Raw genomic sequence first — 14,020 nt, forward strand, 5'->3', positions numbered from 1 at the left:
CGGGAAGAGAGTTCCAGAGCACTGGAGCAGCCATCAAGAAGGCCCTCTCCCATGTTCCCATCAAGCATGCCTGTGAAGATGGTGGGACTGAAAGAAGGGCTTCTCCAGAAGATCTCAAAGCACGGGCAGGCTCATAAGGGAGAATACGTTCTTTCAAATAACCTGGACCCGAGCCATATAGGGCTTTATAGGTCATAACCAGCACTTTGAATTGTGCCCGGAAACAGACTGGAAGCCAGTGGAGCTGTTTTAACAGGGGAGTTGTCTGCTCCCTGTAACCAGCCCCAGTCAACAATCTGGCTGCAGTTCTTTGAACCATCTGGAGTTTCCGAACACTTTTTAAAGGCAGCCCCACGTAGAGCGTGTAGCTTTAACTGTGCAAATGAACTCCTGGCCACCGCCGAAACCTGGGCATCCAGGCTCAGGGCTGAATCCAGAAGTACACCCAAGCTGCGGACCTGCGTCTTCAGGGGGAGTGTAACCCCATCCAGCACAAGCTGAATCCGTATTCCCTGATCTGCCTTTCGACTGACCAGGAGCACCTCTGTCTTATCTGGATTACGCTTCAATTTGTTCGCCCTCATCTAATCCATTACTGCCAACAGACACTGGTTTAGCACAGAAACCGCTTTCTTGGAATTGGGTGGAAAGGAGTAGTAGAGTTGGGTGTCATCAGCGTACTGGTGGCACCACTCCGGATAACCTCTCCCAACGGTTTCATGTATATGTTAAATAGCATGGGGGACAAAACAGAGCCCTGAGGGACTCCACAGGCCAACGGCCAAGGAGTCGAACAGGAGTCCCCCAGTACCACCTTCTGGGTCCGTCCATCCAGGAAGTAATGGAGCCACTGTAAAACAGTGCCTCCAAGACCCATCCCAGCAAGGCAGCCCAGAAGGATACCATGGTCGATGGTATCAAATGCCACTGAGAGGTCCAGCAGAACCAGCAGGGACACACTCCCCCTGTCCAGTTCCCGGTGAAGTTCATCTACCAAGGTGACCAAAGCTGTTTCTGTCCCATAACCAGGCCTGAAGCCAGATTGAAATGGATCAAGATAATCCGTCTCATCCAGGAATCCCTGGAGTTGGGAGGCCACCACACACTCTAATACCTTGCCCAAAAATCCAATACCTTGGGGATCAAGGAGGGCTTTTTCAATGTGGGTCTTACCACCGCCTCCTTCAAGCAGGCTGGCACCCTACCTTGGCAAAGGGAGGCACTGACCACTCTGCTTGCCCACTTGGCCAGTCCCCCTCTGGCAGCTTTTATAAGCCAGGAAGTGCAAGGATCTAGCATACATGTGGTGGCTCTCACCAATCCAAGGACCCTGTCCACATCATCGGACTGTACAAACTGAAAAGAATCCAATACTGCTGGGCAAGCAGGTGCCAAAGTTACATCCACTGGGACTGTATCAACAACAGCATCCAAGTCAGAACGTATCCAAGCGATTTTGTCTGCAAAGTGCTGGGCAAATTGGTCACAGCAGTCTGTTGTAGGTGTGTATATCACATAGAACATGGATACTTTCGGCAAAGGCTGTGGCAGAGGATGTATGCAAGGAATTAAGAATACAACAGACATCATAAGGTAACTCTTGGGTTCTGTAATAAAATAATACTGGGGTGCTTCCAGGTGAGGCTTTTCTCATTCCATTGCTCTGCTTCATTCATGGAATGTTACAGGTGGCACGTGTGTGTATGTATGTATGTATGTATGTGTTAAGAAGTCACTTCCTACTTGTAACACTCTTATGCTTTCAAACCACTTATTCCATCTTTTTTCTGACCACACATCCTCCATTCAGAAAAATATGGAATAGCTACACAATATTGTCTGAAGGCTTCTCTACATAAAGGAAAAATCCTGCAGCCTCACCAGGGCTTCGTCTTTTGGAGACTTTCTGGGTTTATGATTGGGCACAATACATCCCCAACGCTTTTGTGGACACATTCCATTCAGCCAGTAGATGGCGCTGCAAGATTTCTACAGTATCTCATGATTCTTGAATTATACCACCTGTGTGATGGCGGGTTTTGGCAGGGGGTGGGGTGTTAGCTTATATTTAGCGATGTATAAAATGGTGGAATAAACCTAAAAAATGTTGAGAGGCAGCAGAAGTTGACTGCATCGTGAAAAGGACCCACGAACTTCCGAGAACGCACAATAAAGGCCTCCTGTAGAAAGGCTCTAATTGGTAGCACTAGGAGCTGTCCACCTGGAAGCACCTTAAATCATTAAGCCAAATGAGCATACCAGATAATACAGGCTTGGATCCAAAAAAGCACAAGCAGACTTTTGCTAATGTACCCAGTCTTTTCCACTGACTCCTTCCTGCTGAAGCCTTTTGCATCCCTGAAAATCATGTGTCCATAGGTTCAGGGATTGTCTAGAATTGTATTGGATGGGCTGCAAGGGGATCTGGATATGAGATAGAGATTGGCATAAATTGGAGAGCCCTTTCCTTCTAGGCTGAGTTCAATTTATGCATGTGTTTGCATTCTCTAATTACCACTGATTCTCCCACAACTGCACTTCCCAATTTACATGCCACACATCTTTCCAGAGGCCCTTCAAGAATGTTTTTGCCATCCTGCAGCAGGAAGATGGGAAATCCCTGTCATGGGACCAGCCACATCCTGATCCACATGTTGAAGGGAGATCAGTTCAAATATAGTTCCCCTCCCCCCTCCCATTTGCCCTTCCCTTCCTATTAGGGATGTGCTCCGCTTCTCTTCAGTTCAGACAAGCAGGAGTGAGGCGGCCTAATTCGCCTCCGGAAAAGGCGGAGGCGAAGAGAGTCAGGGGGGCTGCGGATCGAGGTGAAGAGGATTGCCTCAATCCGGAGCTTCGCCTGAAGGTAAGTGGGGGGGAGGGGGACTAATCTGGCGCTACCGGCGCTGCTATCCATACGGCGGCAGCGCCAGGTAAGGGAGCAGGGAGGAGGGACGCTTACCTTCCTCCGTTGCGGGCTTCAATTGAGGCCCCGGTTGAAGGCGGAAGTGAAGGCCGAGGCCTCTTCCGGCTTCAACTGGGGCCTCAATTGAAGCCCGCGACGGAGGAAGGTAAGGGGGCGGGGTGGGTGGGTGGCTTATCTTGCGCCGCCGCCGCCCATATAGTGACGGCGGCGAAGCCGGATCTCGCTTCGCAGAGCGGAGTGAGGCGTGAAGAGAATCAGGCCCGATCCAGATTTTCTGGATCGGACCACGAAGCAGATTGGGGGGTCCGTGCACACCCCAACTTCCTATGGGCTTTCTGCTGCCACCAGGTGGAATTCTTCATTTCCCCTGACTGCCTTCACCAACCACCATCTGGGTCTCTTGTAAATACTTTTAGGTAGTGTGGGGTATGGCTTCTAGATAATAATAATTAATAATTAATAATAATTTTATTTCTTACCTGCCTCTCCCTCCTGATCGAAGCTGGGATATGCGATGGATAACCAAACAAGCAAAGAAACCACGAGGTTTAAACAATTTTTTATTTTACTGAAAAAAATGTTAGCAGGAAAAAGACTTTAGCATCTCAATAGTTCTCTCTCACACACACACACACACACACACACACACACACACACACACGAGCAAAAGGGTAAGAAAATGCATCTATCTGAACCTAACTAGACTGTCCCTATTTTATCCCAAGTTTTCCCCAGCAATATCTTACTTTCAGAGTTCTAAGTTTTTCCAAGCATCTTTCTGTCTTGATCTTATTTCTTCCCCGTTACACTCACAGTCTTCCTCTCTCTCCTTCCTTATATATATTTCCTATATATATATATTTGACCTCCAGTTTTAAAATGATGATCAGGGGTCTGGAAACAAAGCCTAAAAAGTTAAGAAGGAGGGAGGACATCTTATTACCACCATTTATAGAAAACCCACTGATGTTCCCAGATTTGTCAGCTATGATTGCTCCCACCCCTGCTCTCTAAGAAATAACCTCCCAGATGGACACCACACAGGATATTCCACTATGAAAGTAGTATATAAAAAGCAGGAGCCACACTACTTACAGCAGTATTTAAATGCACTGATAACTGTTGGGGCCCATTGACACATGCCATATGCCGCTTACATAATGCTATATCCCGCTTGGTGTAGATGTGTCCTGGGTCCCCAGTGCACTTCGGTACCACTATAAAGCAGTAGTGTAGATCCTGCAGTGCACTTCAATACCACTGTAAAACAGTAGCGTGGCTCCTGCCTTTTATATACTGCTTTCATAGTGGGATATACTGCTTGGTGTAGATGAGTCCTTAAATGCAACTGCTCCAAGGCATCAGATTTCAGACAAGAATCTCAGGCACTGTCTGTGCAACTAAGAGAAAGAGGGTCTCCAGATGCAGCCATCACACAAGGCTTCAAAAAGGCAGAGGGAGGCACAGGCAAAACTTTTAACAAAAAAGAACACAACGCATTCAGACTGAATCAACTGCAGTTTAACATGTCTATATAACAAACCATTTGCAAGGAAGCAAAAGGAGACAGTGTCACACACATAGTCCAACACATCTCTGGGTGTCAGGTGAAACTAATGGTCTTTAAAAGAACCAGGAACATGAGAAATCTACTGATCAGAAGTGGCTACAAAGACCCTTTCTACATGTAAGGGTTATCCCAGGAAAAAGGAAGAATGGTCCCTGCCTGCTCCCGGGATCCCGTGTGGCATTTGGATGCACAGGAACGATCCCGGATATAGGGCTGGTGTAGACATGCCCAAAGAATATAAAAGAGGTTCATTCCACATTTTACCTGGTGCCACCATGCCTAAGGGTCACCATCCATATGGACACTGCTGCTATTGTAAATACACCTCCAAGGTCACAGAATTCAAAAATCCCTCCGACCAGCAGTGATATTTTCTGAGACATTTTACCACCTGCAGCAGTGCTTTTGTCATTTACGCCATCCGGTGTGGATGCCCTAAGGTTTACGGAAGTAAAACTATCAGACCTCTAAAAAGCCACATAGGAGAGCACCTAAGCAATATATATATAAAAAAAACAAGCCAGGTGCTCCACTAGGAAACCATTTTCATAGAATATTAGAGTTGGAAGGGTCCTACAAGACCATCAAGTCCAACCCCCTGCTCACTGCAGGAATCTACCATTTGTAGAACAACACCGCTCCTATGCAGACTTAAAATTCTGGGCACTGGAAAAACTTAGCACACATGATGACAAACTGCTATTAAGGAAGGAACTAGAATGGATTCTAAAATTTAAAAACTTTGAAATGAGTGGTTTGAATGAAGAACTTTATTTTTTGCCACTCCTGTGACTTCTTGCAGGCAGTCCTCCACGATAGCAGTAGTCTCATTATGAGACCCTGCACTTATCACAGCTACATGGAAACACCTGGCAGTCAATAAATAAATGAATAAATAATGAACAAGACTATAAAGATGGCTTTTAAAATGTTATTCTTCTCAGTTGCCATTGATTATCATAGGAGGTATTGCCACAGGTATCTTCTAATAAGTATGGATAAATTATAATTTTGTTGAAAATGATTTTTATATGTTTTTATCATTATACAAGTGTACAGGTGCTTTAGGGTGGATTCCTGCACTGAGCAGGGGGTTGGACTCGATGGCCTTATAGGCCCCTTCCAACTCTACTATTCTATGATTCTAGGTTCTAATGCCTTTATGCTATATTAAAAGTTTTAAGACTTATGTAAGGGCATAGAGAGCTTCGGCTATTGGGCGGTATAAAAATGCAATAAATAAATAAATAAATAAATAAAAGACCCTTGGGGCCATTTTGCCTAATTAACCTTGAAATGTAAACATATTTTAATGTAATGTGTAGTCCCATAAATGTAATTTAATAATATATATATGTTACAGCCCCCGGAGGAAGGTCTTTGAAAAAAAAAATCAGGCTGAAATATGTCAGGCTTTGAAATAAAACATCTTTGGATCCTGAGAAGTTATTTCTCCCTTTTTTCTGATCCACTCTGGAATGAAACCCAGAAATGGTCCTGAAGTAGCCAGATTTGGCTCAGGCATCAGGAGCCATCCAAATCCAATTATCACTACCTTATAATGCCCTCAAAATCACTCTCCCTTTAGGGAAATGTTGTTATTTCTTACTACTGCATATTCCATTTGAGCATTTAAATATATCTGATTTGCTACAGATCCAGAGTAGTTCCATCCGGCACCTTGAGGATATTGCAGTGGATTCATCATTCAGAAAACCACAATCTCCTCCATCTCCCATCACCTCCAGCCTGCAACACAAACATCACAAAAGTTTCAATCAAACAAGGCATATCTGGGTCTCGACAGCTGGGGATACATCTCTTGGGGGATGCAGTCCATAACAATGTGCAAGCAAAGGACACATACAAGTTTCATACATACTGGTTATATATTAACTTTTCTGGGGTTGAATCAATGAGCAGAAGCTCAAGATAGACTGCTAACAGTGTTTCCCTGTAGAAAACATGTGTAGATGGTCTGTTATTTTGCAACTTCTCATCATGCACATGTTAACACAATTTCAAATGTCATCTCACAACAACAAAGTCTTAGCCTGGGATGAGTCCTAACCTGCCCTTCAGCCAGGTGTTCCTGATTCCACTCACTGTGGTGAGGGATAGGGCTGTGCACGGACCCCCTGATCTGCTCCGGATCCTGATCTGCTCTGCTCCACGTCAATCCGCCTCCCCTCCGGGTCCAGATTGGGGCTCTGTTCCCCCCCCCCGCCCCATAGTCTTGCATTGCAAAGGTGAAACGCCTATAACTTTTTTAGTTTTCAAGTTAGAAACATCAAAATGGGCACCATGATAGCTTCTAAATAGATCTTTATTCATGCCAATTTTGATGGAAATCAGATCATGCTCTGATTTTTGGGGAATATTTAAAGTATTTTCCCCTCATTTTTGTGAACCGCCCATTAATTTTTGTGAACTGCCCAGAGAGCTTCGGCTATTGGGCAGCATAAAAATGTAATAAATAAATAAATAAATCAAGCCCTGATTTTTAGCAATTTTTTAACGTTTTAACCCTCAACCGTTGCCCCAATTTACAAAATTGCATTAATCTTTGTCATTTTTCAAGTTAGAAATATCAAAATGGGCCCCATGACAGCATATAGATCCTTATTCATGCCAATTTTGAAGGAAATCAGATCATGCCCTGATTTTTGGGGAATATTTAAAATATTTTCCCCCATTTACAGCAATGCAGTTATCGCTGTTATTTTTTAAGATACACACATGTAACTGGGCACCATGATAGCTTCCACATAGATCCTTAGGCATGGCCACTTTGAAGGAAATTGGATCATGCCCTGATTTTTAATGAATTTTTAACAATTTCAGCATTCCCCCATTTACAAAACTGCATTCATCTCCGTCATTTTTCAAGTTACAGACATGTAACTGGGCACCATGATAGCTTCTAAATAGATCCTGAGTCGTGCCAATTTTGAAGCAGATTGGATCGTCCCCTGATTTTTAGGAAATTTTTAAAGTTAAACCTCAACCACAAAATCCTTCAGAAATAAAGGAGATAGTGCATCTCAGGACAATATTAGCACTTCAAAGGGAACCCAGTGTTCCCTTTGCACTGTGTTCCCTTTGAAGTGTAACACAACAGAGCAAACCCCAACTCTACTCTTGTGCTTAGAGCTGGAGGGACAGACGTCAGTGTCAAACATTTGCCCCAGCGGGTATGCTGTGCTTCAAAGGTGCTCAAAAACACAGTGGCATCTGCATTAATGACACACACACACACACACGCTCCTTCTGCAACTGCACACTTAGCAGGGAGGTTGGAGCTTCATTGTTGGCCCAGAGTTTTGTCAGCACTGTTTTTAGGCCTTGGGAGGAGAATGCAACAGATGACCTCCAGCCCTCTTCTTCAGATTGGACATGAGGTGGAGGAGAAAGGCACTGTCCATAGCTTCATGCTTCCAAAGTGCAGCATGGGGTCTGGGGAAAGAACCTGTCGTTAGAGGGGCAAGCAGGTCACAAGTAAGTACAAATGTAGGTTGGCTACTGAGGTCAGTTAGAATTTGTAACCTGTCTTCAGAACCTGTCTTCTGTCTTTGCAGAAACCATCAACATGAAGAACTACCTTCAGCAAAGGCCAGGGACATACTTATTATAGGACAATAGCTACCTTAATTTTAGAATTTCTGTAAACCGCCCAGAGAGCCCTGGCTATGGGAGTGGTATATAAGTGTAATAAATAAATAAATAAATAAATAAATAAATAAATTGTACAGCAGACTTGTATACAAAGGTTTCACAGATGGGCACGTGCTGGTGGTGCAAGCGATTCATTGCAAAATATCCTGAAGATCCAAATTGTGCAAAGTTAAGGCCGCTGAATCAACTCTTGAAATATGGTGCAAGTATAAATTGTACCACATTGTACCTAGATTATCACCTTTGACTTTCGTTCCGTATAATGAAGAAATGATCCCAGTTAACAGGTGGGTGATATCCCCGTTTGGACAAATTATGGAATGGTATCAATTATGAATGGTCTCAACTAACAATGGAGTATTGCAATGAAGTATTTACCTTGGAAGAAACTAGTGACTTAGTGGGAAAAGGGCCCATTTGGTTCAGTTTTTTTTAATTGAGGCATGTTGTTGGGGCTTTAATTAAAAAAATACAGGGTTTGAATTAGAAATAGCAAATGTTGTAATTCATGTAAGTAAAATATATATCAAATATTGTGACATATACAAGAGGGAAATTGCCATTTTAAGGAAAAGTGGGAGCGAGATATGGCTCAACCTATTCCAGAGTGAATGGGTGTGGATTTGGAAAAATGTTCCATGTTGATTGACTTCAGTTGATCTAATGGGAAATTTTTATAAAGCTCAGTACCAATGGTATCTTAACCCTCATAAGATATCTTTAATCTATAAAATGGGACATCATGTGTGTTGGCGATGCCGCGCATCATGTCCTGACTTACTTCACATTTTTGGTACATTTCAAGTTACTAAGCAATTTTGGAGAAAGGTTATTAGGATAATTGAAGAGATAATAGGCTACATTTTACCAGCAGATCCTGAAGTAGTTATACTGGATTATTTGAAGAATATAGTGCAAGAATCTGACTTGGCACTAGTAATTCATTTATTGAAGGGAGCTAAGATAGGTAATGCCAGTAACTGGTGGTGGTGGGGGGGGGGAGTAATGCCATTACAGAATAGTATTTAAAGATATGGCATATTGCTGCCATGTCATTATGACATGACAGCAATTGGGCAGCAATTTGACACTACAACTGACACAAATCGCATTGCGCTGCGCTAGCATAACCAAGTTCTAGCTCAATGCCAATTGCATCTGCTGGTGCAACAGGCATTCTGGGGAACCCCGTTGCACCAGCAAACATTATTGGCCTTGTCCTGGAGGTTGCTAGTACCAGTGCAACACAATTTGCATTAATGGTAGCCGTGAATTGGATACTGCCCATTATATGAGAAATAAAAGGGGGAATGATACTGAGGGATTTATGAGAAAGTGGATTATCTTTGTAACATATTAGAATAATAATTTTCAACATGATAATGTTTCTTTTATTTATTTTTCTTTGTTATCAATAATGGTGAAGTGTTTTAGGAATTATGTATATTAATGCTGTATGATTTGTAATTAAAAATAAATAAATGAAACTAGGGGGCTGTCTTCATGTGTCGGGCTGGCTCCGCCTCCTTCTCAAACCCTACACTTTCCCTCTCCCAGGCTGTCATCGGGTAATCCCAATGCTGAGGAGGGAGCATGGGGTTTCTGGGCAGCAATCGGGGTACCGGAACCGCCCCTGCCCACTTCATGGTGGAAGGCGACCAATTGCCAGTTGCCTTCCACCAGACACTGCCCCTGGGTTTACCTTGGATTGGCCCTGGAGCAATGTTAGATGGTGAAAGCACCGTATGGACAGCACTCCATTTGAAAAAGTTGGGGGTAAAATCCCTGACTTTTTCAAGCTGCAGCATCGCGGGGAATCCCTGCGATAGTTGCGAAGCTGCACTTGCGTCATCTAACCAACGCAGCGCAGATCCACAGCCACTGTAAGGCTTTCCCTGCGTATAGACAGTCCCTAGGGCAGGAACTACACTACTGCTTAATAACAGTATTGAAGTGCACTGACAACTGTTGGGGGGGCCCATGGCACATTCCATATACCGTTTTCAAACCGCTTCCATAGTGTTATATCTTGCTTGGTGTAGATCTGGCCCAGGGTTAATAATAAGAAGCAAACAAGACATTTGGCAGAGATCTGGATGTGGAAACCTGCGCCTAAGCCTAATTTCTAAAACTGAGGATGGGATGGTGTGATTTGTAATACACCTCTGAATCATGCTGGGAAACAGCAGTGGAAAAGGACTATTTCCTTCATATCCTGCTTGTGGGCTTCATAGGAACATGAGAACAGCCCTGCTGGATCAGCCCAAAGGCCTATCTAATCCAGCATTCTGTTCCTACAGTGGCCAACCAGATGTCTATGGGAAGCCCACAAACAGGACAATGAGTACAACACTACCTTCCTGCTCATGTTCCTCAGCAACCCTTCCTCCACCACCAGTGTCTGTTCCTCAGCAAGCTTCCTCCATTTTTCCTTCCCTCACACTGCTGGAGAACATTAGCAGCAATGATGTCTGAGGTAAAATATAGATAGGGGAGGGAGATGTGTTGGTGAAGGCTGGGATTGAGCATTTTTCTCCTGCCAACTGCTTCTCCTCTCCAAATTCTACTCCCTCCATGCCATGTTGAGGGTAGACCTAGGTTCCCAGATATTGATCTCAGATACTGACCTCAGATACTTCAAATATATTGTACCAGATTCCAAAGTTAAGATAAAATGTTATCTTGTTGTGCATATTTTTATTGTAAAAACAAACAAACAGTAATAAGGTCAAACCCATCAACCACAAATTGTAGACCTGCTTAAAGGCAGAGACTTCAATTCCTAAATCCTAAACAGTGTAGACTAAAAAGGGAAGGCGAATGACTCACGTTGAATTTTGTCCATTTGTCCATTTCCAGGGCTGACCTGGGTCTCTCTTGAGGCCAATCCAAAAAATGTCTTTAGCTTTCAAACGCATCACAAAAACCTTTCAAGGTCAAAATACACAAATGTTAGAAACCTGAATTTGCAATATTCACATACCAGCAATGTAAGAACTGATGTTTCTGTAAGATATTGGTATTATTTTAAAAATGCATTTATTAGTACCTTTCCGTGGTGGTAAGAGTAAAAGGATAGTTCTGGAGGTTTGAATATTCTAGAGTTTTGAGTTACTCCAGCTCTTCTATACAGTTAGAATCAAAACCATGGTTTAAACTTTCAAAGGTAAACAAGACACACTGTTTGCTTACTCCCCCACTTCTTAAGTACTCTTTTTCAATAGTTCATGCTTATCCCCACTTTTTGAGGTAACCTTTTGCGGTAGAGCGATGGCCGTAACTATGGCTTGTCAGTTCAGACATCATGTCGCACCATAGTTTACACAACCATCTGTCAGGGATGCTTTAGGGTGGATTCCTGCATTGAGCAGGGGGTTGGACTCGATGGCCTTGTAGGCCCCTTCCAACTCTGCTATTCTATGATTCTATGAACCCATGTCTGAAAACTACCCAGATGAATGTGAAACCAATTTTTTTAAAGATGTGTTGATTTGTTGTACTAATGTTGTTCCTCGCCTCGATCCAAAGGGAGAGAGAGGTAAGAAATAAATGTATTATTATTAATTATTATTATTGTTGTTAATAAAGTCCGCAGCCAGATTTCTTCCTGACATTTCCTGTGTCATATGCAAGCTCAGAGATACGTTAATTTCCTTCATAGTACCTAATGCCTCCACTGCTTCCAGCGCAGCCACACTACCCTACATAACCATCGACGTGCCAACAAAAATGTGCACCTCTTACCTTTTCCTCGCTGGCACTGAAAGTGAGCAGGGAGGCATTATGTGACAAGCAGAAGCGCTGGCTCGAGTTCCAATTCCTTTTCTCTTTTGAAAAATAGTAGCACTTCCCCTCATAGCCAATCCAGTTATCTGGGCATGCTGGACCATGGAGGAGTTGCTCAAAACATTTTGTTTTCAACACTAAGAAAGGAAGAGAATGTTAAACAGTGGCCCTAACCAAGCACTCCCACACTACACAGCCTAGGCAGAAACAGGAATGACCGCACAACAGCAGAGAAGAACTCTTTGCACATTTTTTAAAAATCCCTTGATGTTCCTCAAAGGAGGTCAAGGCACAGTATGAAGGACCTTCCCTCTGCCATTTGATCACCTCAACAATTCTGTCAAGTTGAGTGATGGCGACTCTCCAGACTCCAGACTCGGGGTGCTTCCAGGTAAGGCTTTTATCACACTGCCTTATTCGTAGAATTTTACAGTGGGAGTTGGGCATCATCATCTTTCACTAGTAAATCTCCTGTGTTTTCCCACCACCGCTTCCATTTTTTCTTACCATGGAAAATCCACCAAGGAAGAAAAGATGGCATAGCTAGATTATGCTTTCTGGTTGGTAGTGCTACGAGTCCTCCATCTGGAAGCACCCTGAATGGGGACCACATTTAACAGTGTGGTGGTTGCTGTTGCTGCCTCCACTATTACTCCTATGTCAGTCTCAACACATGTAAAGCCTTCCATCTATATAATTCTTCCTGTCTGCATGCTTAAAGAACATGCAACTGCTGCACTCCCAATAATAATATTTTACCACTCTTCTGCCTGTTCAAAGTGCTTCACATACTATTATTATTATTATTATTATTATTATTATTATTACTACTACTACTACTACTACATAGCTGAAGCTCTCTGGGCAGGTTACAAAGATTAAAAACAGTGAGTATTACAAACAAATATACAAAATTTAAAACCATAAAAAGCATAAAAACAGACAATATCCATTTAAAACAGCTATTCTGGGGTCATTTAAGAAAAACTCAGCATGTGTTGTTACATGCCTTGGAGAAGATAAAAGTCTTGACCTGGCGCTGAAAAGTTAACAATGTTGGCGCCAGGCGAGCCTCGTCGGGGAGATCATTCCATAGTTGGGGGGGCCTCCACTGAAAAGGCCCTCTCCCTTGTTGCCATCCTCCGAGCTTCCCTCGGAGTAGGCACCCAGAGGAGGACCTTAGATGTTGAGCGCCGTGTACGGGTAGGTTCATGTCAGGAGAGGCGTTCGTCCGGTACTGTGGTTAAAACCAGCACCTTGAATCGGGCTTGGAAACATTCAGTCAGCCAATGCAAGTGGGCCAGAGTCGGTCTTATATGATCAAACCTTGTGGTTCCAGTTATCAATGTAGAAGCTGCATTTTGCACAAGCTGCAGCTTCTGAACCATCTTCAAAAGCAGCTTCATATGGAGAGCGTTGCAGTAATCTAATTTGGAGGTTACTAGAGAGTAGACAACTGAAGCCAGGTTATCCCTGTCCAGATAGGGGCATAGCTGGACCACCAACTGAAGTTGGTAGAAGGCACTCTGTGCCACCAAGGCCACCTGAGCCTCAAGTGACAGAGATGGTTCTAGGAGAACCCCCAAGCTACGAACCTGCTCCTTCAGGGGGAGTGCAGCCCCATCCAGAACAGGTTGAACACCCTCCATCTGGTCAGAAGAACCACCCACTAAAAGCATCTCAGACTTGTCTGGACTGAGTTTCAGTTTATTAGCCCTCATCCAGTCCGTTGTCGCAGCTAGGCACCGGTTCAGCACATCTACAGCTTCACCTGTTGAAGATGAAAAGGAGAAATAGAGCTGTGTGTCATCAGCGTATTGATGACAACACACTCCAAAACTCCAGATCACCACACCCAACATCATGTAGATGTTGAACAGCACGGGAGACAAGACTGACCCCTGCAGAACCCCATGCTGGAGAATCCACAGGGCCGAGCAACGTCCCCCCAAGCACCACATTCTGGAGCTGACCAGCCAAGTAGGAACGGAACCACCACAATGCAGGACCTCCCACTCCTAACTCAGCCAGTGGTTATCCCTCCTGTTGATTCCATGGGGAAGGAA

General features: G+C 43.9%; 1 protein-coding gene across 1 annotated transcript in view; it reads right to left on the minus strand.

Moving 5' to 3' along the window:
* The window catches only part of LOC134395986 (C-type lectin domain family 2 member D-like), a 66,948-nt gene that overhangs the window by 41,169 nt on the left and 11,759 nt on the right, over positions 1 to 14,020 (minus strand). Inside the window, exons 4-6 of the mRNA XM_063122282.1 lie at positions 11,913 to 12,091; positions 10,998 to 11,095; positions 3,403 to 6,242 (exon numbers count right to left, since the gene is read on the minus strand). Coding sequence (XP_062978352.1) covers positions 6,092 to 6,242; positions 10,998 to 11,095; positions 11,913 to 12,091 — 428 coding nt within the window. The 3' untranslated portion in view covers positions 3,403 to 6,091. The remainder of the gene's footprint in view (positions 1 to 3,402; positions 6,243 to 10,997; positions 11,096 to 11,912; positions 12,092 to 14,020) is intronic.

The sequence above is a fragment of the Elgaria multicarinata genome, chromosome 3 (assembly GCF_023053635.1).
Source record: "Elgaria multicarinata webbii isolate HBS135686 ecotype San Diego chromosome 3, rElgMul1.1.pri, whole genome shotgun sequence".
Taxonomy (NCBI): domain Eukaryota; kingdom Metazoa; phylum Chordata; class Lepidosauria; order Squamata; family Anguidae; genus Elgaria; species Elgaria multicarinata.